Source organism: Polypterus senegalus, chromosome 7 (assembly GCF_016835505.1).
Source record: "Polypterus senegalus isolate Bchr_013 chromosome 7, ASM1683550v1, whole genome shotgun sequence".
In the NCBI taxonomy this organism is placed as follows: domain Eukaryota; kingdom Metazoa; phylum Chordata; class Cladistia; order Polypteriformes; family Polypteridae; genus Polypterus; species Polypterus senegalus.
The window spans coordinates 131,261,294-131,288,943 of NC_053160.1; the positions used below are offsets into that span (position 1 = coordinate 131,261,294).

At 35.9% G+C, this 27,650-nt stretch overlaps 1 protein-coding gene across 8 annotated transcripts in view; it reads right to left on the reverse strand.

Annotated features, from left to right (window-relative positions):
- LOC120532859 (EGF-like repeat and discoidin I-like domain-containing protein 3) overlaps positions 1–27,650 on the reverse strand; it is a 939,662-nt gene that overhangs the window by 687,449 nt on the left and 224,563 nt on the right. For 4 of the 8 annotated variants that reach the window (XM_039759297.1, XM_039759296.1, XM_039759295.1 and 1 more), the window contains exon 2: positions 17,571–17,699. The exons of 1 other annotated variant lie outside the window; for it this stretch is intronic. In XM_039759297.1, the coding sequence (XP_039615231.1) occupies positions 17,571–17,699 (129 nt within the window). The remainder of the gene's footprint in view (positions 1–17,570; positions 17,700–27,650) is intronic. 3 more of the 8 variants (XM_039759301.1, XM_039759300.1, XM_039759299.1) reach the window with 1 other exon arrangement.

The following is a 27,650-nucleotide window of genomic DNA, read 5'->3' on the forward strand; positions in this document are numbered from 1 at the left end:
CTGGGGTTTGTTTCCTGCCTTGCTCCCTGTGTTGGCTGGGATTGGCTACAGCAGACCCCTGTGACCCTGTAGTTAGGATATAGCGGGTTGGATAATGGATGGATGGACATTAAGTGCAAAGGCACTATATAAATAAAATGTATTATTATTATGGCTTAAAAAAATTAGGTTTTTGGCTTTGTTAAAAAAAATGCTATATTCTTAAACAAGCTGTTTTCCAATTAACGACAAACGGTGATCCCCATGTCCAATGCCTTACGGTAAAATTACAAAATATAGGAGGTGGTGCATGTGCTTTTGCAAGGCTAGTATAATAACATTTTGCTGTTGCATGATTTTTGCCAATTATGCTTCAAGCTCGTGGTTAAAGAAACTGTTTTAAAACATTTTTTCTACACCAACCTTTGAATGAATCCAGTATCACCATACTGCACATGCATTGTGAAACCACGTGAGGAACCATGGCTGCACAGAGAAAGATTAGTGTCTATTGTAAGTTCATTCAAGTGTAAAAAATCCATTCGTTAGTTCACTAAACATGTGAATAAGCTGATCATTGCTTGAGAGGTTTCTTGCACAGGTACTTGCACCTTCTTGAAAGAAGCTAAATCCGTTATGGTGACTAGGTCTACATCAATGAGGGTCATCTTTCTATAGGGAGTTATTTAAAGATTGTTTGAAATGAAAGACCTGCCTGTTTGTTGAATTGCATGGAATAATATCCCCAATATAAAACTTAACAACAACAAAAAGTGCTATTATAATATGGCAGTACACTAAACCAAACTAAAACTTAAAAAAGAAAATAGATAAATGATTTGGAGGTCAACCTGCTGTCATATGATCAAATTTTAGAAAGCCTACAGAAAACATTGACATGCAGGATATGCAGTGCTATTTTAAGTGGGAATTGAAAGAGTACCTGTAAAATTGTAGGATCTGAAACTGGAAAAAAACAATAATAAGATACACAGAGAAACAAAAATGAAAACAAGTTTTAAGCTTTTATTTTCTTATATTTCACAAATAAGCAGGAGGGCTCATGACTCTGTGAGGTAGCTGCAGGGGGAAATTGTCCACAACATAGAAAATCCAGCAAGCAGAGTGCCTCACAGGGTTTAGCTATCCCTTTGCTATGCTAGCTTTCTTCTAGTAACTTGTTTATTTTCATTTTTTTGTGTCTGACAGCTAGATTCTTCTGGGATTCATGCCCATACATGCAACTTGAAATTTATTTGAGAAATAAATGCATTATTCCAGTATGTTACTTCAAATAGTAATGCCTGTCAATGAATTAGGACGACTAAAGGGTAATTATTGAATGATAGGAACTTTTTATTGTGGACTAGTATTAGGTGAATACAGCATTTACCAAGTTTGATCAATTATCAAATCCCAGATAAATGGGAAGGGTTGGCATCAGGAAAGGCATCCAGTCATAAAAATCACACCCAAAACCTATAAAACAGTCACCTCATGTAGAAGTGGGAAAAGATGAAGAAGAAGAAGATTGATATTTTCCAGAATGTTATTAACGGAAACTTGGTTCCATAATATTTTCTGGTTAAACTGCACAAGAAAACAGCACAATACACATGTTCTGCTCTTTCATTCCTGTTTATCTTTAGAAATTTGGAAATAAAGCCAATTAACCTATTGCATTGATTTATTAGACCTTATAGAATGTCTACACATAATGTAAAGATTTAAATACAGATAATATCTGACATATTTGCTTGGGAATCTGAAGTCCTTTTAAAACTACCATAGCTGCAAAGAAATTGTTGTCCTTGTAAATAAGATCTGTAGCATTTCCACTGGAGAAGGGACCATGGAGAAAGTATAAAGACCAGAAAATATCAAACGTCCCCTTCATCTGATCCCTACACTCTGGTCTGATAGGAGCCTGGGATATACAGTGGTGTGAAAAACTACTTGCCCCCTTCCTGATTTCTTATTCTTTTGCATGTTTGTCACACAAAATGTTTCTGATCATCAAACACATTTAACCATTAGTCAAATAGAACACAAGTAAACACAAAATGCAGTTTTTAAATGATGGTTTTTATTATGTAGGGAGAAAAAAAATCCAAACCTACATGGCCCTGTGTGAAAAAGTAATTTCCCCGTTGTTAAAAAATAACCTAACTGTGGTGTATCACACCTGAGTTCAATTTCCGTAGCCACCCCCAGGCCTGATTACTGCCACACCTGTTTCAATCAAGAAATCACTTAAATAGCTGCCTGACACAGAGAAGTAGACCAAAAGCACCTCAAAAGCTAGACATCATGCCAAGATCCAAAGAAATTCAGGAACAAATGAGAACAGAAGTAATTGAGATCTATCAGTCTGGTAAAGGTTATAAAGCCATTTCTAAAGCTTTGGGACTCCAGCGAACCACAGTGAGAGCCATTATCCACAAATGGCAAAAACATGGAACAGTGGTGAACCTTCCCAGGAGTGGCCGGCCGACCAAAATTACCCCAAGAGCGCAGAGACAACTCATCCGAGAGGTCACAAAAGACCCCAGGACAACGTCTAAAGAACTGCAGGCCTCACTTGCCTCAATTAAGGTCAGTGTTCACGACTCCACCATAAGAAAGAGACTGGGCAAAACGGCCTGCATGGCAGATTTCCAAGACGCAAACCACTGTTAAGCAAAAAGAACATTAGGGCTCGTCTCAATTTTGCTAAGAAACATCTCAATGATTGCCAAGACTTTTGGGAAAATACCTTGTGGACTGATGAGACAAAAGTTGAACTTTTGGAAGGCAAATGTCCCGTTACATCTGGCGTAAAAGGAACACAGCATTTCAGAAAAAGAACATCATACCAACAGTAAAATATGGTGGTGGTAGTGTGATGGTCTGGGGTTGTTTTGCTGCTTCAGGGCCTGGAAGGCTTGCTGTGATAGATGAAATCCATGAATTCTACTGTCTACCAAAAAATCCTGAAGGAGAATGTCCGGCCATCTGTTCGTCAACTCAAGCTGAAGCGATCTTGGGTGCTGCAACAGGACAATGACCCAAAACACACCAGCCAATCCACCTCTGAATGGCTGAAGAAAAACAAAATGAAGACTTTGGAGTTGCCTAGTCAAAGTCCTGACCTGAATCCAATTGAGATGCTATGGCATGACCTTAAAAAGGCGGTTCATGCTAGAAAACCCTCAAATAAAGCTGAATTACAACAATTCTGCAAAGATGAGTGGGCCAAAATTCCTCCAGAGTGCTGTAAAAGACTCATTGCAAGTTATTGCAAATGCTTGATTGCAGTTATTGCTGTTAAGGGTGGCCCAACCAGTTATTAGGTTCAGGGGGCAATTACTTTTTCACACAGGGCCATGTAGGTTTGGATTTTTTCTCCCTAAATAATAAAAACCATCATTTAAAAACTGCATTTTGTGTTTACTTGTGTTATATTTGACTAATGGTTAAATGTGTTTGATGATCAGAAACATTTTGTGTGACAAACATGCAAAAGAATAAGAAATCAGGAAGGGGGCAAACAGTTTTTCACACCACTGTAATACAGGAAAACTCATGTTCTACAGTTCTCCCTAACTTCTAACTCACCAGTCTTGGCCAACTTTACTTTGTGCCCAATATTTTCAACCTCCCACCTTAGACCTTGCCTCTCCCTGGCATAGAAAGTGTTTACAACACCTGCTTAGGGTCAGGAGACAGTTATAAGCTGTTTTATTCCACCATGCAAATAGATTCTCTAGATAACTTGTGGACACACTAAATTTGTGATTCCCATAAGGCACACAGAGTTGCCTTTGGCCTTCATGCTTTACAAGTTCAAGCCTTTGGCATATAAAATGTAAGGACACTCCAGACATCAGCACTCCCTTCATCATAGCACATATTACATGCTGGGCCTGCAAACCGGTTTTCATTTCTACCCAGTGTTAATCTGAAACATTATTGTCCTCTTTGGCTTAGGACAATGTATGAATTCTATGGAGCTTTTACTATAAAATAAGGATAAATTTAGTCCATTTGTATGAAAAACTAATTTTCATAACAAATTTAATATCAAAAGGGATAGATATGAAACAATACTTAATTTCATTCTTTATCACTTGAAACCGTTGTGTATATTCTTCTTTAGCTACATTTATTTAATCAATTTAGGAGATGTTCACTTTTCCAGTAAATGCTCAATCGAATTTAATAAGTGATTATTCATCAAAGATTAATTTCAAAATGAATATACAATAAAATACATTACCAAAAATCTGTATAATATTCAGGGCCATAACAGAATTTTCCTGTTTCTCAACAGGCTTCTTTGACGTAAACATTAACTTAGCTAACTTATAATATGTGTCCTTCTTTTGTTTATGACTATAGAAACATGCTAGTTCTTGCACATTTCATGTCATGAAAAATCAATCAATCAGTGTGAAGCTGGTGCCTGGTCTCTCATTTGGCATCAGATCATTGTTATACCCACTGATACTGTCATAATCCGACTATTGACTAAGAGCTGTCTAAACTGGAAAAGCAACTACATAAACTTAGCATCAAATAGCTTGGAGGTGAAAAAGGACAAGCTACAATGACATGGGAAAAATTAAGCGCACTGCACAACTCAAACTGCACACTGAAGGTCTGGTAGCAGTGCTAACCACTGTGTGATCAGGAGTTTCCTGGTCAGTGTGAGGCAAACAAACAATTGAAAAAACAATTTTCTACATATAACCAATACAGAGGCTAGCTGTTGGTAAATGAATAAAATAGCGCAAGCACAAGAGACTTAACAACAAGTTAAGTTTCACATTGCATGCATTGAAAGATCAGAATTTTTAAGTTATGTGCCTTTTCCTATAAGAGAGGAAAAGATCTTTCTAATCCAAAAGATAGAATTCATAGAATATGTGCCTTTTTTCCTAGAAGAGGTTTTATATATACATAGTCACACATGCACACACAGGCAGTCAATGGACTTAACTGAGAGTAAAACGCTGGGTCAGGAGTTGACGAAGTGCACTAATGCATTTTTTCACTCCTCTGCAGATCACCAGAAGGAAAGAGCAACTAAATCCCAACCATGGTCCACTTCTGTCTCCAGACTAAGCCCTCCTACTGACCTAACTTCCGCCAGTTCCCTGTTGAATCCTCCTATGTAACCTAAGCCCCTTGTCTTTCCCAGTCAGTCCTGTCAGTCCCATTTTGGACACAGTCTTTTAAGTCTACTCTGTGGTACTACAATATACAGGGCGGAGCCCCAAAGCTTCTCTGTCTTTGTGCTTCTTTCTTACTATATATATATAGTAAGGCTTGTGCCTCCTCCAGACCGCGAGGGGGCGTCCGTCCTGGTTATGTGGGGGGCCTCGGGTACAGGGCTTAGAAGCCCAACCCTGTAGGGACCCGAGGTCACCGCCAGGCGGCGCCCCGATGCCGGTTTATCCCGAGTGGTTCCGGGCCGGGGATGGAGCCCGGCCGGGACGCCCAGGAAGACCAGAGGAGGGCTTGTGCCTCCTCCAGATCGCAAGGGGGCGATCGCCCTGGTTGGATAGGGGGCCACGGGTAGAGGGCTTGGAAGCCCAATCCTGTAGGGGCCCGTGGCCACCGCCAGGCGGCGCCCTGGAGCCTGAGGAACCCTGGAGCCCAGCACTTCCGCCACACCAGGAAGTGCTGGGGGGAAGACTTATTGTGGCGACCGGAGAGCTGCCGGGAGGACAGCCGGCACTTCCGCCACGCTGGGGCGTGGCCAAGGAGTGGATGCCGGAAACACCTGGTGCTCATCCGGGAGCACTATATAAGGGGCTGCCTCCCTTCAGTCTGGAGCGGAAGTCAGGTGGAAGAGGACGGAGCTAGCGGGAGGACTGGAGGCGGCCAGAAAAGAGAGAGAAAAGAGAGAAAGAGGCATTGTAAGGCCTGAGGACTGAAAGAGGCATTGTAAGGCCTGGAATTGATAAAACGGTGCAAGAGGCACTGGGGAGTTAAGCGCGGGACAACCTGTAAATATTGTAAATAAAACGAGTGTGTGGTGAGCAATTACGATGTCTGTCTGCCTGTGTCCGGGGTCAAGTTCACAATATATATAAATACAGTATGTATATATACACACAGATATACACATATACTGTATACACACACATGCACATACACACACACTTTCCTAATGTGAATACGGGACCCATTGCTATACTGGTGAGTTCAGCTTACCCATGTGCACACACCCAAGGGTATACAGAACACTGCATTGCCAGTTGGTGCAGTCTTTTATTCAAAAATAAGCCCAAAGCCCCTGGAATAAAGACAATTTCACATAGTATGAGAAGCAGTATTTTTCTAGATAAGCAACTGATTGGAATAAAATGCTTAAAAAAAGAAAACTTATTGCTTATTTTGAACAACACCTCATGAGGCTCTGCCTCATTGGCCCTCAATGTTAGAATGTCATTGGTGAGCATATTGTGTTACTGAAATGTTTCATAATGTAAATAATTACTGCTTATCTGACAAAAACTTACCTGACATAAAAATGAAACAAGAATCATGTGCAAGAGGGTAAATATTCTGGTGATGAATGTTCACTAAAATAAAAAAAAAAAATTAAAGTATGCCTCTTTTCTTCCAGCATATTTTAAAATAGGGACTGAACTAAACATATTTATTTATACCTATCAACTTTTTTTCTCTTTTTCATGTTTCCTATTTATGTTAATTTCACTCACCCCTTTTGAACAATTCCCTTCACACTCCAGTTAATTCGAGTGAGTGGCAGCTTATAAAAAATGTAAAAAGAAATTTGCTCAGTGAAACAGGTCATTCTCTCTGAGCCTTGGTATTTGCTATTTTAACCTCTAATTCTAGGTGGTATATCTAACATTGCCTCATTATATTTCTCACTCACAAACTGCTTTATTTGGAAACCATATATCTGCTATTTTCATTTACAGCACAAAAGTTATTTTTCTATTATTTCTATAATTTACAATATATTGTATTGACAAACTGGGTGTACTTGCTGTTAAAAAAATGAAGCACACCAAGGAGAAAAACACACAAGATGATCACTTCTTTTGTTTGCCCTATACTTAGACCAATAAACTTTATCATTGTTTTTTTTTTTCTCGCCAGAAGATTAGAATACAATTAAGCACTTCCTGTTCACAGCACACAAATGGCTAAATTGTCATGCTGGAGTCAAGGCCGTGCACCTAGTTGTTCTAGAGGTGTCCTCACCTCGACATTCCTGATTTCCAAAAAAACACTGAATAAGTAAGTCTGGGCAAGGTTGATGAGGTTGAGGTTTGCAAATGTCCTCAATGTAATATAGTTTGCATGAGCACCTTTGTATGTAGCCTGCATGTCAATAGCTCTGAAAATTACATGTCAAAAAGTGGCCAAAAATGATTTAAAACTGCAATTGTTTCATAGTGTTTTGCTTGGACCTAGTGGAGGAAAGATCAGCGTCCTCAGTGTTCACACGCTTGATTGGGCTACTGATCCTCTTGGAGTCATTATTCATTAAGTCTTACATTTACCATTAGTTCCTTTTTTCTCAGATATGAAATATTACAACACATGATGTTCTAGATCCACTTAATTTTGTGCTTAACGCTCAAATCTGATAATCATGCATTTACAACATCTTCCCAACTTATTTGTGGAAAAAGAGAATTTAATCTGTAGTAATGCAGACATGTAAGGTCCACTGTCAAGCATCATTAATACTAACTGCTGATTGTTGTGCGGAAGGAAAATTGAACATGACAACAAAGTCTCTTTTTTGCAGGAGAATTTAGTTATCATTGTATTTAAGATTAGGCCTGCCAGCAATTATAGTGGATTGCTGTACACCAAATCAGGAAACAAAGAAAGTGTTACAGTGCAACAATTCTTTTATGAGTTGGGAAATTTCAGAAATTTCCATAGTGTGTTCCCCAGGGTTGACTGCTCAATATAATTATGTTTTTGACTAAGATGTACTAGCATCATTTCTAAGACTGGCTTTGTGCTGTTGTATTAGAGGTATACTGCAGGCAGCCCATATTATAACCAAACTGGAGTTTTTTACAAAAGCGTGTAATAAACATCATAGATAACATTACAAACACCTCTTAATTTAATGACTTAGCAATTGATCTACGCACAATGTTCAATAAATAAAGATGGGCACAGACAGAATTCTTAAACAAATACAAAAACTTTCATGTGCATAAAATCAAATATAGAAATACATTATTTTCTTTTTGCTGAAAAAAAGTACTAAAAGTAGGCCTACTTGAAGACTGTTTTCAGCAATAGTCACACGCAATCTGAAGTCAACATTTCTTCATAAAGTAGAAAAGTAAATTTTGGGATTCTAAGATTTCAACTACATATTGTTCTTGTATACATGTTGATGAGCTGCTTTATTTTGGGTTAAATAAGTTTTTGTCTTGAAAACAGATTTTTTTCCTTATGTATATCCTGGTTACGTTACCTGTCAAATGGCAGGTTATACAATTAAAAAATGTTGAATATCTCTTGCCCTAGGTGTACCTTCAGTGTTTCTCCTACGCCTCTGCTCAGTATGCCGTATATACTAACATATGAGTCGGGTCTTGATAACTGAAAAATCGATCATAAAATCAGACCCTGACTTATACAGCTGCTAAAAAATGCGACATTTACATTTTTTTTTTTACATCTTCTTGCCTTCTTCAATCTCGCACCAGTTTCTCAGAAACATCGAATTTTGTTGCAGCAGTGCAGTTACCAATTTCTTTCGCCACTTCCAACGACTTTTAATTTAAAATCAGCTTCATATTTTCTTCTGATCGAACACTCCATCATAGTTAAAGGATGCTCAAACCTGAATGTTTAGAGTGCAGCTTGGGAGCATCAGCCACTGAAAGTGTGTACATTGTGCATCTGCAAATTCTAGTAATGCACTGTTTGAAAGAGTTTACAGACATAATTGAAGTGAACTCATGATTGGGATTTGTTGTGATCACTTGGGTTGATCACTTGGGTGTTGGGGAAGTAAAGCAGCTGATCAATGATCACAATACCATTTTTACTCGTGTACCATGCGCCATTGTGTAAGATGCGCACCCTAATTTTTACAAAGAAAATTGCGAAAATCGTTTTGCCCCATGTACAACACGCGTTGTGATTGTATAGGAAGCATTTAGAGAGAGCGCGATTGAGAGAGAGCGCGAGAGTGCAAACGAGCGCGAGAGAGAGAGCGCGAGTGCACGAGCAAGCGAGTGAGAGAAAGAGCGCGAGCAAGTGAGCGAGAGAGCGAGCGAGTGAGCCCAAGCAGAAAAAGTAAACATTACAGAATTACATTACCTCGTGTATGACGCGCACCTGATTTTCAAATGCTAATTTTCGAGAAAAAACGTGTGCGTGGTACACCCATAAATACGGTATTTCCAAATTTGTTCCATTGTTGGGTTTTACTGTATTTGAGTGTTATTCCCAAACTGCCAACTTTTCATATAAAGAATTCCAATCTGAATACAAAATATTGTTGTGTAACTTATATAGTATGTTCTATCTACTTAGCTAGCGTAATGCTGTAAAGTTGTATTTGTTGTACTATAGATATTAATGAACCTCTTTATTTGGTTGAAAAATGCACTTTTATTCAACATGTCAGTAGGGTTTAGGGAGGGGACCCCTATTGTCTAGTTAGGCCCAGGAGTCTGTGAACTTGGGATCCATGCCTGCCCACAAGTGCTCTAAAAAATTCCCTTTCTATACATACCAGCCTGTACTTCTTTTGCTAGTTGAGCCCTTGCCTAAAATTAATATCACAACACTAAGCTCAACAGCTCTATATCTGAAAGGGTCATTCAAGCCCTGCCTAGTGGTTCTTTCCAGATATGCCCAGAGAGTCATTTCCATTGTCCTGGTTGTTGTGCTTCCACACTGTAACTTAACTGCATGCCATGGATGCCATAGAAACAGACTGGAAAGATCCAGTTTGTTATCCCCAGTAACCTTGAAGACCCATTACATATTGTAAAAGTAACCCACTGCCACTGTCCACTTTTGAATAGTCTAGTTGGCCCTATATCTGTCAATAGTATTTCCTCATGTCTTAAACCCCTGTCACTATCCACATTTATTTCATATGCAGATATCAAGAAACATTGACATTTTTATGATAAATAATGTAAATAAATATTATATTTTATGACAAATAATTCAGATTAGTAATTTAAATGTATCAATATCACTTTTTCATGTAAAAAAGAAGATGATTAAGCAACATATGATAACTTGTACAAGACTATCTTAATGTAGCAAAAGCCAAGAATTCAGTATGTGATAAAGCTAAATTTAATTTTCTTGGTCAAATCTACCAATATTAATGTAAAGGCAGCACCAGTAAAAGGCTAGATAAATAAAATCAAGAATTTTCTTCACGTGTAAAGTAAATGCATATACATTGATTTGGAAATATTAGCTGTCTTCAGAGTTCAGATTTAAAAGATGCAATGAAAGATTTAAGATGTTTGAAGGCTAAGAAAGAAAATTAAATGAACAAGGAACAGACGTTGATGGACAGTGATAGACAGGTACATGGTGATGAAGTGAACTTTTCTAGCTAAATAAATGTCTGCAACAATTTAGGTTGTGGGTCTAACAGCTTTATTTATTTATTTATTTGTTGTATGTTCATACTTCAAAGGAGAGTATATAAAGAATGAAAAGTAACATAAAAATCCGCAACAGAGACATCAAATCTGCTCAAAGGGAACAGACAGAACCCCCAGTTTTTCATATGGCCTGTAGTACTCATTGTACAGAAATCACGTCATTACAGGTGCCAAGTAATGGTGGGTACCCACTCAGACGAATGTGCCTTACACCTTTCCTGGACTCCCAGAGTGCAGAGGAGAGGTGCTTTAATATCGTACATGATCTTGCACATTTAGTTGTGGAATGCAGCCAGATATTCTTGAATGCAGGTGGCAAGGCCTCATCACGTCATACATATGCATCATGATTGCATATGTATGAGGTTAATTAGCATGCCCCATATATGGATGTTACAAGGCGCATCCATGTACAAATATTTGTAAGAAAATTGTGATTTATAGAATGTGCATATGCCAGCTTTTGATAAATATGGTTTTATATCATCAGGTTTTTATAAATCTGATTTTTTTTGTCATATGCATTTTCTTGCCTTTCTGGAATGCTCATATTTTCACGCTTAAGTCCACGCAAAGTTTTAGAAGTAGGGCCCCTGGTTCTGATTCTGATTAAGTGCTAAATTCATTCAATAGTGTTAGCAAGAATTAAATTCTATATTTACTGTTGCAAAATATTTGCTCTTTTATGTTATAACTAGGGCGGCACGGTGGCTGCTGCCTCGCAGTTAGGAGACCCGGGTTCGCTTCCTGGGCCCTCTCTGCATGGAGTTTGCGTGTTCTCCCCGTGTCTGGGTGGGTTTCTTCCCACAGTCCAAAGACATGCAGGTTAGGTGGATTGGCGATTCTAAATTGGCCCTAGTGTGTGCTGGCTGTGTTTGTGTGTGTCCTGCAGTGGGTTGGCACCCTGCCCGGGATTGGTTCCTGCCTGTATTCGGATTCAGCGGGTTGGAAAATGGATGGATGGATGGATGTTATAACTAATTATCATACATCATAAATATTTTTTTTTTTATTTATTATTTAACATGTGTGAAGCTTCTTGAACTTGATACAAGGGTATATTTTTATTAGGACTCTTATATCCTGGTTTTGCTATTTTTTTTTTTTTTGCTGCTATTATTTATTTTTGATAATAAATGCTGCTTTGCTTTAAACTTCTATGTTTTGATTGCATATATTGTTTTACTGAGGTAATAAAATAATGCAAGTCACCTACTGTGGGTAGATGGTCACTTTTTTCCCAGAGGGTTTAGTGCCTGAGGAGGGACATTTTTAATAGTGAGACATACGGGAAGAAGTACCACGCCATTGGTAAGTGGCAGCATCAGCCTCTGTCGACTTGAGGATAGTTTGGTCTCCATTAGCTGTAGTCAGTGACTCCTTGTCAGAAGCACTAAGGAGAGGGTAGGTTGCTAATAGTGAATAACTTGTATTTCAGCATTTTAGTGTATGTTGGTGTGTGTATGCATTAAGTTTAAATATATGGGAGTAGGCCGACCAGTAACAAATATAGTTAGCTACATTCACACCTTTAAAATAATACACATACCATGCCACCATTCATGCACTTGTTCCCACTATGCTGGGCTTTTGTTACTCTAGCAGGACTTTCTGCCACCAGTATTCAACCCGATTTTCTCCAGAATGTGGAGTGGTCTTTTTCTCTAATCTACTAATTCCAGTCTTATGATCTCAAACTTATTCACTATTCAAGGAGAGGATGTAGAGGTGGTTCACTCCTATACAAACTTGGGGGGTCCAGATTAATGACAGGTTGGACTGGTCTCAGAAGGTACTAGAAGGAACTATACATAAGAAAGGGTAGAGCAGGCTCTTTTTCCTTAGTAGAAGGTGTTCTTTTAATGTGAGAAATTCACATCTTTTATAACTGTGATAGACAGTGAGATTTTCTTCTGTGTGGTGTGCTGGGCTGGTAACATCACTAAAGAGAGGCCCACTGAATCAACAAGCAAATTAAAAGGGCAAGCTCAGTTACAGGACACACTTTGGACCCCCTGGTGGAAGTAGTGAAGAAGAGAATTAAAACAAAACTGAGTACAATTATAAACAATGCTTCACATCCTCTCTCTGACAAACTAACACTGAGGACTTTCATCCAACTAATTATTCAGCAGAATTGTGTCAAAAGACACTACTTTATACCAACGGTAATATGTCTGCATAAGGTCTCACTTTGGCTGGGACAGCCAGAAATTTTCTTTTTTTTTAATTTTCTTGCCTTATAGTCATTCTCATGTGTGCTCAGACATAAGTGTGTGTTTATTTATTTATGAATCTATATATCTACGCATTTATCTGTCTATCTATTAAACAGCTCCAGTTCTGACCCTCACTGCCTCCAAATGTGTGGCTTTTACTATTCTTCCCCATAAAGCATATGTTCTTGGATACACTCAAGAGGCTCATTCATTGTCTAGAGTTCTAACTCTATGGCTTTCCATACGACTGCCTACATTAAAATCTTAAGCTTATGGCTGAAAGTCCTCTTTATCACTGTCTATTTTGTATTTGTTCTTTCAGAATCTGTTTAATTTAAAACAGTTTTTGTTGTATATATCATACCTATGCTCTATCATGTGGATTGTCCATCAGTTCTTACTGCAAGTTTACTCACACATTTAATATATGTACCATATATTAAATTAATTGTTTTACATCCTAATTTGATGCCAGTGTAACTTCAGGCACCTCTCAATATCTAAGTATTTTCTAATGATTTATCTTCTTCTTAAATTATAGCCCAAATTAACATCGTTTGGCATTCTAAAATGTTTCGTCATGGTGCAATAAAATAACAGAATTGCTAAATAAGTAGACAAAAAAAAGAATAAAGAGTAAATATAACAAAATTTTAATTTGAACAGATTGTTGAAAGTAGACATTTAAGCAAAGGTAATGAGCTAAGTAAGGTAATATTGATGAGTGCTGGTATTGGTTCTAAATAGTAAGGTTTACTAAAAAAGCTTAAATTTCTTTGCATCCTTGCTCAGCTTCTGTAAAAAAGTATTATAACTTTGTACCTCATAATCTTAGATGTTAATGTAAGCATTTTGAGTTTTACACTTAAGAAGACTCAGCAGTTTTCTATGCATTGTAACCTCTCTGAAAATTTCCAGCAATTTCAACCCCTCACTTAAAATGCTTTGATAATTCCACATGATTAACTAATTCTCTGGCATTTTAACATTAAATTCAACCAAATAATGTTACTGCTTTCATAACTCTTACATATTCATATACCTAATATGTACATACTGTAATGTATATAATTATTCATATGCATCAGTAAGGTATGGATAAAATTATTATAACAAATCAGGTTGTTTTAGATATCTATCAAAACATTGTGTTCGTTATTTTCACTAAAATCCATCATTGCTGATATACAACTCAGCAGAAAAATAAATGAATTTGTGAAATTAAAAAAACAACCACTGAAATACTGTTAAGGAAAAAAAACAGCTGGAAAAAGCCTGCTGCTAAATGAGAAGGCATTTGGCCTGAACAGATCAAATACATTAGTACAGATTTTTATTTATTTAATTGCGTATAAACATTTTACAAGATCTGCAAATGTGCTTATAAAAACAGGTTCAAAGAGATTTTGGCAGCAGTGATGACTTTCTTTCTGACCAACCATTGCTTTAACAGTTTTTTATGTGTAGTTTAAACAGATTTGCATGAAATCAGTGTTAAATGCATATACATTGGCTGCTCATTGCCTTTTCCAGTCTCTCGTTACGAATCTAAATACAATCTTTTAATTTCTACTTTAGGATTCAAATCTTGATATTCCATTTGGGCACCCTCACCAGAATAAACTGAAATAAATTTGCATAATATGCAGGCGGAATTATTTTAAGCACTAAAAATGACCTTACACAGCTATACTTTAAGATCAATTCTAGAAATATTGGACAGCATTTACAGTATATATAGTGAATTTTTTCTTAAATGCCTGAAATGTATGATTGCCATGGAAAGCAGGTTTATGTGGAATATAATCTTAGTCACTGTTTCAGAGAAAAGAAATTCATTCCACATATAGCACCCATTAATTCCTTTTTTTAGTTATTCTGGTTCCCCATTCTTCCTCCTAGCCATTTGTTACCATGACTTCTTCATCCCTAACTCATGCTATCTTGCTTATTGCCATATTTCAGTTTGTGTTCTTCATTCCATATACACAGTTATCTCATTGCTCATGCTTTTGCCATCAAGAACAAGGGGTAATAGCAAAAGCAAAATTTTGAATTTTCAAGAACATATTTAATGAATAAGAAAAACAATTCAATAAAAATAAAAAAAGACAATTTAGGATTTCCTACAATGTAAAAAATGATTTGGGTATATAAATTGGAAACAGAACAGGATTTTAGGGGAAAATAATGAAAATGTTCTGCAAAAATACAGTCAATCTTATTTGCATTTATAGCACATTGCACAAATTTTAAGTCATACATAGCAGTCACGTAACATTATAGCAATCAGATACCTTAAATTGTTGGCACATATGAAAAAACAAATATACAAAATACAACAGTGATAAAAAAGAATATCCTTCGATTTTAAACATAAATCTTATTTAACACATTTCTAATAGGGGGATCCTATATGGACATTGTTGTGAGTTTCACAATATGATTTCATGAAGAAATCCATTTTTTTGCATTCCTGATAGTTTTATTACGGCAAAACAAAATAAATGTTTAGCCAGATTAAGTATAATCTATTCAGAGTTCCCATAATTGTCACTGCCTTCCTCCTTGGGGAGATGGTTGATTGGATACACTGCAGCAATTATGGGTGTGTGCTGCTATGCCATGTTAATTGCTCCCACAGGAGTGCTTACTTGCCTGATTCCATCAAAATAAACTCTGAAGGTGAGGTCAGTTGTATCTTCTTAGAAGGTAAATTAAACATGGTGCATAATTTTTTCCAGATTTTGTAATCATGAGAAAATCGGCATTGTCAGAGATGGATGGCTGTTCATGAGTATTGCAGGTTAAAAAATAACTGAATGCCAAATTTCCAGTTGTCACAGGAGAGCCTGTAATCTGCACCACAAACTACAGGACAGCAACATCCAAATCAGTAATAAAGGACAGCTAAATAATGTGCATTTCATTTATCACTGTTTGCAGATGTTTATTTTGTATTGTAGTACTCTAATGTATTTTTTACTGGATATTGTATAAATAAAATGTCTTTATGTCATTACTTTTTATTTAAGGTTGCGTACTTTAGCAAGGGGCAAAAGTGAGTAAGGAATTCATTATTCCTGTCATCTAAGCCAAATCAAGTCAGCCAAATAACACTCACTCACTCACAGTTTCCATAGTGTAGTGGTTATCACGTTCGCCTTACAAATAACACTCACTCATCTGTTCATAAAATCCATATATCACTGATTTTTGGAACATCTTTTTTATCACATCTGTGGGAGGACACCTGGATCACTGCATGTGTAAGATAACAGTACTAACCACTGTGCCATCCTACACCAAATTTAACATACAAAGCTACTAGAATGATATTTGAATTTACATCAACAGAAAATATTACTAAGGACTTGCTGTAAAAAATTAAGAATACTATTTTTATCAAGTGTGTTAAACTGTTCGCTTGAAAATATTTAATAGTTTGCATAGTCCTTTTGATGATCTACATAAATAAGATAGTGGGCGGCATGGGAGCACAATGATTAACACTGTAGCTGTTCAGCTCCAGGGTCCTGCCTTTAAACCCCAACCTCCTCTAAAATGACTAAGTATAAGTGAATGTGAGGACAGTATATGTAAACTCTGATATACTGAATACTTTGTGCCCAGTGTTGTCAGTTATTTAAGCTATTAAAGGAAGTGATACAAATGGGGACAAATATAGTTGTGTATGTTCTAATCTAATCTAATAATTCCTATTATTTTGTTATTATATTATAAAGGCTAGTGAATTAGTTGTATGTTACTTTATATGAGATGGACTTCTATTTATGTTGATACAATGAAATAAAACAATTCAATTACAAAAATAAACACACACGATTATACAGTATGTATACATGTGCACATGCAGTATGTATGTGTGTGTATATGTGTATGAACAACAAATCATCCTGATCCTATTACTCCAGTGAATTTGAGTTGAAAGTAATTAGTCTTGCTAGTTTCTGTCACCAACACTGATGCATCTGCAACAAGCCAGACTAAACTGTATTTCATTACCGCTCGCAAAATGTCTTGTGCACAAAACGCTCTATTTGACAGATCTGTAATAGCTGTTTTTCAGAGAAGGTCAGTTGTTTGAATGTTTTCACACTGCCCAATTGTGCCTCCATTATTTCATTTTATTTTATTGTTTTTCACAGTGCCCATTTGACCTCTATTTGTTTTTGTCTTGTTTGGTATGCACTACAATTAGTATCAACCGTCTTCTCATTGAAATGTTTTATATGAAAATCAGCCGGAATAAGTTCTTTAATACTTAAAAGACGCAGTGTTTGTAGATAAGAGACTTTCATGAAAAAAAAATAATCATCATCTTCTAGTACTGCTCTGCCTGACTCAGATAGTTTATCTTTGATACCTGATGTTAAGTCAAGTTATGTCTAATAGAAAAAAGACAGTATATGTCAAAAACCTATTTTAAGCCTGCTGATGAGTGTCCCTGTAGGATTCTGAATGAAAAGTGATGTGCATTTTACTGTCAAAGTGACACAAACACCAGACATTAATACTGCAAAATACTGACATCACCACATGACACAGCAACCAGAAATAGAGACACCAAGTGCACAAAGAAACACAATAATTGAGGCACTGACAGCCAGCCAGACCCACAACAATAAAGGTCAATGGAGTGTGACAGACAGATGCCCTGTAAGTAACACACATGCATCCAAGAGGTGTTGCCATCATCCTTGCTTTCACTTACCAACCTCCACAATACTAGAACACTTGGGACCTGTGAAGCCGGCAGGACACTCACATGAAAAAGGCTCATCCGCCAAGCCTGTCAAGCAAGCGCCCCCGTTTTCACATGGGTTCGGCTCACATACTTCCCCTGAAAGGATACAACAAAAAATGTATGAGTAATAAGAAAGAAATAAAGATAACTTTGAGGCTGCTACTGGTGTACACAAGAGCAGCACTCCACCAAATAGACACTGTGGGAAGAAAGAAGTCTATTGCTAATGGACCAACAAACAAGTATGTATAACTGGCTCATCTTTATATTAAACGTTATACTGGCATAGAAGCTTTAACTTCCATTGAATCTTAATTTAGGCACACTGTTAGTTAAACGATAGCATCACATAACACTTACAACCCCAGTTAATCCAGATTAGGATTAGACACTGCAAATGCCACCCTAGATAAATATAAATTGTATTATTAAATGTATATATTAAATGTAAAAATGTTCACTAAGAAAAAACAAAACGTCCACATATTCAGTTCACTTGGAAAAAGTGCATACAAAGAGAGATATTGAGTTTCCACTATTTTCAAAAAGTTTTAAATTGCACATAAAGATTTTTGACAATTCCTTCTCACCATTTTAGTACACTATGTCTGCCTATTGAGAAGGACATCATATTTGTAAGAACAAACTTGCATTTCACACACACAACTTAATTTAATTTAAGTTTAATGGATTGACTTTCTGGACTGACACTTCTTTAACTACATGGACCTCCACTTAAACAATATGAGGCAGACTCAGGTTAATCCATCCTTTTTATAAATATTGATATTTATTGAATTTTATGATGCACACAATAATCTACCACAAGATAAATGCAATAAAACATAAAGTTACCTGTATAAATGTTTAATAAACTAGTGGGAATTTGAAAAGTAAAAATAAACTGAATGTACATATTGTATCAGAAGGGTGATAGTAAGAGCTGATAAATATCATGGTAGACTCAGCACCCAAGCCACTGAAGCTGTGAGGCAACAATAGTGAAGTAGAATGCTGCCCAATAATGAACTTTGCTTTTTCATATGTTCCTTATTTTACAAATAATATTATAATGAAGGAGACACACACCAATCAAGGAAACAATCAATTTAACATCCATATCAAATGAACCTTAACCTGACTCTATACCGAATTTAGACAGCTATGTTTACAGAGACCCCAATATCAAGTAGTCTGTCCTATATACAGAATTATCAAAATGGTCAACTTGTTTATTTCAGCATTGCGTAATAATTTCTTAGCAAAATCTACGAATGCTTTGAACTGAAAAATGCATTACCCGAGGATTCATCCAAATGAGTAAGGTAAGAAGATGGCCAAGCAGTGTAGTGTTAGATATTACAATGCATTTTACCTGACAGGGTACAGTCTTATCTGGTGTTACTCCAGTATAATATACTGTATTACGATGTGATCTATTGATAGAGAAATAGCACAATTCAGGTTGTGATTTTGGTATGATGGTTATCATTCTTGACTTTCCACCAAGAAATCCAGGTTTTGTTCCTTCCCATTACTTTTAACTTTTTCTATTATCAAGCATATTCCTCACTATATTTGTCATGGTCCCAAGTGGAGCTATGTGCCTTTGGAGTTATTTATTGTAATTTGTGATTCTTTACTCCTGAAGGTAAATACTAAGAATATTATATACAAGGGTGCCTTCTAATACTAACAATAATTGTCTACTAAATGTAAGAAGTTTAGTGGTATGTTCTACCCAGAGTTCATTTCTGTCTTGCACCTGATGCTGCTTGGATAGACTCCAGCTTTCAGACCTTGAATTACAGTAGATTAAGCATGTTCTATTATGGATTAATGTATGTGGAGATGGTGTCACGTGCATGCACATAGGGGACAATTTAAGGGCTCTGGTGGTTGTAATTCTCTACTACTCCAGGAGAGGGCTTCTGTTCTCTTTCTCCGATATAGAATCCTTATCCTCATCTGAGTTCACCTTTGTTATACAATGTTTTTATTTGAAAACTAACAGTGTGAAATCAGGGAGAGTGTGAACGTGACTGAGAGAATAAAACTGAATAATAAAAAAAAACATAAATTTACCCCACCTGTTACAGACTCAAATCAAATGTATGTTTTTATTCTATAATATTAATAATAATAACAGCTCACTATTCAAAATGGTAAATTCCGGAAGGACCTAGGATCAAACCCTCATCCTCTTGACTATGACATAGTAAGTCGTAGCTACTTCTACACCAGCCAAGCGGACATGTGCCTGTCATACCTTAACCTAATTTCTTTTTATTCGGTTATATTCTTAAACAAAAACACAGTTGTTTTATTATACCTTTTTATTTGATATTTGGACTTCAGTCTTCACGTCAGCATTTTGTCATTAATAATATAAGATTAAAAAAGTTTCTGTTTTAGGTACAGTATGTGTTCAACATTTCTTGCCTCGCATTCCCAGTCATCATACATTTATCTAGATCGTTGTAGAAACAGAACACACATGAAATGTATGTATTCCAAATAACGATATATTATTTACCCTATACAATTCCAGACACCTCACGCCCAGATAAACATACTTAAGCTAGGAGAACTTTGTGTCCGACTTCAGCTGCGTCGGTGCGGGATAGGATAGCAAGATGCCTGCTGCCAGTGCTGATTGACACATTTGCAAAATAAAGACACTGATGAAGAGGTGTAAAGGGATTTAAGGTGGCCTGGCATTATGACTTTATTCGTAGGCTTCAGGGATTCTAGTGTTAAAACATTAATCTATCTGCCTACCTCCCTCCATATAAAATCCCACTGAATGTCAAAATCCATCTTAAATACTTTATAAACTAACCAAACTCATTATCAAAACTGAAATAGTAATTGTTTTTAGTAGTTCAAAGTACAATTCAATTTTCTTTTGTTTCCGAGATATATTATAGGAGGTCATGATATATCAATGGAGAACTTCAAAAGTGAGTGTATTACTAGACAGTGACAAACTATTAGGATTGTACTCAGATCTGCATTTTGATTCCTTAATAATCAATAGTAAAATATGTTCTTTAACTCCATCGCTAGTAAGTATGAAAGAAAACGATTTAACAGACACATTTGACCAAACAGGAAATAAGTTTACTATTGTAAATTTCATGGAATTGGAGACAAATAATATTTTAAACAAGATGGGGGAACAGAGTTTCAAAGTCAGATATGATGAAATGAGGGTATCCTGCAGATGCAAATGTGACTGCTATTCATAAACACCCACCTGTCCATTGCTGGTGGAAGTTAAAGAGCCCACTAGACTTTGCTCCACTCTACTTTGAAAATAGTCATTTTTATAATACATTTGTAAGTAAACTTATTCAAAACAATAGAACTCAAAAGAATAGAAATAATAGAACAATAAAAAAGAAAAAAATGCAAACACCAAAAATAGAAAGATAAAAGTATTAAAATAACAAGCAGCAAAGTACAAGTAGAAGGCATAAACCAATGTTGAGGTTTCCCTGTACATTTAAGCAAATCTAACCTCTTCTTGCCATTTACAGAGATTTAACCACTTTTTGCCATATTAAACTGAAAGAGCTGCTTTGTTATTTTAGTCTAATATATCTAAAATACTGATTTTAATAAAAAAAACAGATAACACAAGGCAATAGCTAATTAGATTGATCTAAGTGAGGCGCTTAACCTAAATAATACTACAAAATTAGAGTGTTATTGAAAAAATATTTTACTCTTTATTTTTGTCTGTTAAACTCATCTTTCACTTACAAAATCAAATGAATGGCACTTTTATCTTTCAGAATAGAGGCACTTTACCCTCATGAATGAAAACCATTTTTGATTCAATAGCTGAAGGTGACTTTCAGCTAGAAATTCTTAGTCTTAGAGCTCAGATGTCTTGAAGATAAAATTCAAACGAGTTTAACTTTATGATTTATGAGAGCACTTTGCTAGCAAGAATTAGAATAGCATTTTAATAATACTAAAATCAACATATCCAAGCAATTCTGTGTTTTGTACTTTGCATTTTACTGAAGTTATCTACCACAATCTAGTATGGTCTTGTTACAACATCCACGCATGTCTTTTATTCAATCCAGCAGTTCATACAAAGGGGAACAGCACTTGTGAACATACTTAATTAAAATTATTTACAGTATGCTCTGTATGGTGATATGTTTGCTTCATATTGGTTATTGTTAATATAGCAGATATATACTTGTATAGTTCTGAAGTTAGTCAGAAGAAAATAAAAATAAAAATGCTGAGGATTTCTTAAATTCTCGCCTGAAGGATTATACATTTTATCTTTAATCTAAAAAAATGCATTTTTAGGTCTGACTAACTACCTCATAGTATTGATATTCTGAAGTATGCAATAGGGAGCCTATTATTTCTAAATGAATGGTATGCAGAGGGAATTTGTAAAATCGCAAAGGTTCACTGCTCACGATTTGCTGGAAGATGTTAAGAACCATCTTTCTTTTTTTACAGCTCTATGTTTAAATTTGTTAAGAGCAAATGCCAATTTATTTTCATGACATGTTATTATAAATGATTCAAAGAGTGCACAAGAACACAAGTCCCATCAATTTACATTCAGGCTGTAGGCCTCCCTGTGTGTCTGAAATGACAAATTAAGAAATAAAACCTGTTTGTTCTCTTCTGACTATTTTCACAAGCAGTAAATCCATATTCAGTGTGGGAATGCTTCATGGGTAATTAAAACATGCTCCATTGCTCATCTAAATGCATACAGTAGAAAAAAAGGAAAAAAATACTTTTTAAAATCAATTAATATGCTACTGTTAAATTTTGAAGACAAAGTTATTTTCAGAAGAAAATTCATTATGTTGTGTTCGAGCAAGATATTTTATAGCTACTAATAAACAATTTACGAAAAAACACCATCATTCAATGTCTATAGCACACCATCCCCACATACAGAGTATAAAATACAATGTGACAGAAAAGGACATTTTTGTATTTATTAATCCAAATGATAAATACTTCCTATTTGTTGAAGAATGAGTGTTTGTAAAATTGTCACTTGTGATCTTGGTTTATATCACTCTTCCTAACATAAAGTGGTCCTGCTATTCTGAAATCCCTCAAGGATTTTGCATGTCTCTAGCAGACTGAGACCTTTTTCAAGTAGTGTTAATCTCACTGGGATTTTTTTTACTTTATTGTGCAAGATGTTTACTCACAGAAAAGGTTAACTGCAAAGTCATTCCACCCATTTTGTTGTTTTAGAAGAATATTTCAGTGATGGACGCCATCTCATTAAAAGCCTGCCATGAAAGCAAACTCTCCTGATAAACGACGTCATTACTGAATACATAATATAATAATGTTTATCTGCCGCTTCCGCTGTTTAGGTAAAGTTGTACATCAGCAAATTTTTTCCCATCAATTATGACAGATTGTTTTGTTCTTTTTATAATTATTTTATCATTTTTAGTGCAAGGTGGACATATAGTCAGATAGAGATTCAAGACTCCATGTTGTTTAGTGTTTTAATGCATGAATGGGATTGCTTGTCATTCGAATTCACACACTTACTTTCAATGACATCATTTTTGGAAGCAAAGCAATAACCAACTTAATGACATCATTCTAAGAACTCATGGTTGTCCATCTCTTTTTCACTTGCAATTTTTTTTTCATTTAAAAGGAGGTAGAGCATACTTGGAAGGCACACACAATTCTACAGAAGGGGGAGAGCTCAGTGATGAATGATGCTGGGTCAATTTAGAGATAATTTAGAGATAAACAATTGATATGATCAAAATTGACTATGGACTCCACATTCACACGAGGGTATCCTGTAAAGTAATAGTATTCCATCCAGGGCCAATTTAAGCTCTTCTGCTAGAACAGACCAATTAGTTGGGTTTAGAAAATGGTCAGATGTAACTGAGCCAACATGTTAAGTAGGGCACACTGTTGTCATGTTGCTGTATCATGTCTCTTTCAGCTCTTTACAAATTCTTTGGTAAGGGTATGCACAAAACAATGAAAATCAGTGAAAGCCATTCTTCGAAATGCTTTTCACTTTTACTTGAAAATTCTTAGTCTAAATCTACCGCTGACCTTGTAGTAACAACCTGTGAAAAGCATCACACACAAAAAAATGAACAAATTACAGTTCAAAATGAAACAGAGCACAGCCAGAAAAAGACATAAGTAGAGATTCATTACAATACTCTAAGAAAAAAAAATCTGAGTTTTTACAAACAGGTGTTAAAGGAAGCAAGATAGAAGCAAGAAGTGGTCACAGCTAATAAGAATACTCGTGAAATGCACTTTTTTGTTTTTTTTTTAAAACCATTGAGCGTTTAATGAATCCTGCTCTGCTTCCATAATGAGTTTTGCTCACAATTTAACTGTGAAGAATTTGCAATATACAGTATTGCTGAAGAAAAAGTTTTACAAGGATACACTTACAAGAAACAATTGCAAGCATTGTTCATCATTCAGGCCCATCTTAAATTCTTCCACACCAACTGCTGAAAAAAAGTCAACTTTTTCCAAAATGATGTTTTGACCTGTGCTTTAATCATATCCCTAAAGATTTTTAAACATATATTCAATCATTTTAACACATAATGTTTAAATGTATTGTGTGATTTATAAAGGCCCATTTGATGGTGAGCTCTTTGAAAGGCACACAAAAATGTAAGATTCAGTAAATAAAGTTTGCAACCACTTTTAATTATTCTCTATCTACTGTTAGATTTCCGATTGTATCTAACCCTGCTTAAATCATTTGCTAAGAAAACTACAGTACACTGAATCAATCTGCCTTGGCTAATTTAGATTTCCTTTTCTTAACATATTACTATACTGACAAAACGTATTTCTCAGGTTTAAGCTTCCCTTTCATTTTGCCACGAGTCACAGCCAAGAGTAAACAGATTTCAGATTCTCTTAATATATTTGCTCTTGTTCTTTTAGCCTGAAATGCTGTATTTGGGACTGCAGACAAACAAATACTTAACTCTGTTTTTCTGGTTTAGGTTTATGAAGGGCTGGAAACCAACCTCACAATACTGGGTGGAAGGTCGGAAGTTATGCAGGACAATGGGTTAGTCTGTTAAAAGATGCATGCACTGACATAACCACACTAACAGAGACAGAGCAGTAAAGCTAATCCATAGTCACTGAGGTACCTGCAGAACATTAATGCAAATATGGACTCAAACTGCTACCACAACACAGGTAAAACATAGGTCAGGATTTAAACTTGGGACTCTGGCCTATTTGAAGCCAGCACTGGTCACCTTGCCATTCTCTTATTTCTGTTCGTTTTTTGTATATTGTTAAAATTGTATTTACCCATCCATTGATTTTCAGGACATGTATAACATTACAAGGCTGCAAAAAAAATGAGCGTGTCTTTCATTTGGCACAAAGTAGGAACCTATCCTAAGTTTAATGCCAGTTAAGTGATGAGCACATTTATGAACATGCATAGTGTCATTCTGGGGATATTTAAAGTGGCCAACCAGAACACGTGAACATGTCCAGGACCGGGGAGGAAACCAAAGCAACCTAAGAAAACCCAGTGAATGCAGGAAAAATGTGCAAACTGCATACAGGCAGTGACCGGACTGGGTATCAAACTTGCAACTATTGTGATCTGAGACAGAGGAAACTACAACCAGTGAAAGAATGATTAGGAAATGGAAACTCTTTCAAAGAAAGATACAAAAATGAGGACTTGAAAAACCAGATTGCCAAAATGACAGCGTTATCGAAAAATCATAGGCGAAAACATCAACAATTCCTGGTCTAATAATGTTTCCTTAAATGCTAATGCAAAAAAAAAATTGGGGAAAAAAGTTTTTTGTTCAATCCAATATTTATAAACTAGAAAAAGTGTAACACCAAAATCAAACAGGTTGACATGTGAGATGTTTAATCGAAATCTGATCATATCACTCTACAACAACATGGCCAGAGCCATGACAAAACACAAAATAATGTAGTACCTACAAAGAAAAAGAATAACATAAAGGCATCACTATTAAACCAACAATATACTGTATATTTAACATTTTCAAAGACAAATAACATGTACTCTGTACAAATTACTAAAGAGAGCGCTAAAACACTGACCAGAACAGCAGTCATGAACAAATCATGAGACCCTTGTTTCCATTTTTAAAATGGAATACATTTTTCTTGAAAAAGGTGGACATAATTTATGATTTCCCATGGAGATCATTTTGTACTTATACTTTATTAAATGTTGGGAAAATAGTTCACAAGCACAGTTCTGATTTTGTCAGCTAGGCTTTGCACGCATATTTATTGTTCGCATCCGATACAATTGTGTAATATAAGCCCATGTATAGAAAGGCCAGGTCAGAATCAGAATTGGAGGCAACTAAAAAAGATGTAATATAGAGAAATGCACTGACAGTAACAGCAACACGATCCACTGTGAGAATAACACAAGTAGCTCTACCAACAAAATGGAAGTAATATCTCCAAAGTGTGGTAGTATTTACTCCAGGCTGGGTGGCTAAGAAAAGGGCAATGGGTTCCCCAGTCTAACATGAGACAGCTAGTCAGGGTACTAACAACAATTCCTGCTGTATTTACTGTAAGGAAGAACATGATGCTTTGATTAATGTTCCAGTGAGATTAGAGCTAGGAAGTGCAGTAAGGTAAGGCAAAGGCACAACTAGAAGAAGGAAGAGAGGCCAGTGAAAGAAGATTGTCTAGTATAATACTTAGTTAGTGCAGTACCTTTGTGAAGCAATAGTCAAAAAATGCACCAGGGATCAGGAATAGAAAGACAGAGTCATTGTCAGAAAACTACCACAGGTTTCAAAGGCAGACTAAGAAAACATGCCTACAAATAAAGCCCAAACATTGACTCTTTCAGTCAATAAAACTATCTATTCATGCAAAGTCTACCTACTTATGACAGTTTTTAAATTATTTTGATACTATTTTTTTTTGCTAATTATTGAGATTGCATTTATGAAGTTAGTAGAAGCTTAGTTAGACACAGCTCAAGCTTGTATAATGGCACTGAATGTTTACGAATGTAACAAATTCTGAATTCCTGTTTCATGAAATTACCCTCGGGTAACATTTATAATGATGATCTGAACAAGAGGTCAAGATATAAATAAAATTTAAAATAGTACCATAAGTACTAATTATACGCTTGAAAGACCCTGTGTTTGCAATGGATAAACAGGAATTGTTTTTTCTTTTTTGCATTTTATGCTAACATTTTACTGTATATTACATTAGTATTGTGTGAAAATTGTTAATAAAACTGTCATGAATGTAATGGTGGCTGATGCATGGTGGCATTGTTTGCAACACAATTGATTCTCTGTCATTGAAGCTGAGTTGCTGGAATTTTGCTAGCAGAAAAAAAAGTATAATGGTGTACTAACATGAAGTTATTCTAAATGGAGTTTTATGTTTCTTTTATTGTCCTCATTATATAAGCTTGTAAATGTGCAAACGATTGTAGGAGCAGGCCTATTGGGCCTTCAAGGCATTTGAAAGTGCAAATAATCTTGGCATTTATTACACTATACATTTAGTGCTTTTTTAGGGTCCAGATTACTAAATGATTGATCTGTACTACTGTTTTTATTTTGTGATGAATTCTAAAAATTCCAAACTACTATGGTCAGTAAGGAATACACATTATCTCTTAGTTATCAACAAAATCATTTGTGAGTGGAAAACTCATAGGTTTTAAGCATGAGATCTGTCCCTTCATTGCCTGTCCCTGTACATGAATCCCAGGGGCCCAAAGGTCAAGAGGCCTCCATGAAAATTAAACCAAATTAATCTCAGAGCCTGAATCTAGATGTTGTTGTAAGGATTTTGAGCATCCTTCTTTAGTTGCGTTCTTGACTGCATTTTGACCTGGTGGTAGGTGTTGGCCTGTACTGGTTGTCTGAGTTAGGATGTTAAACAGAAATAATGTTGTTGGCTATAACTTTATTGTTTCTAGCTCTACAGAATCAGTCAGGTAAACCTAATTTCTACCCGTAGCTCTGGATG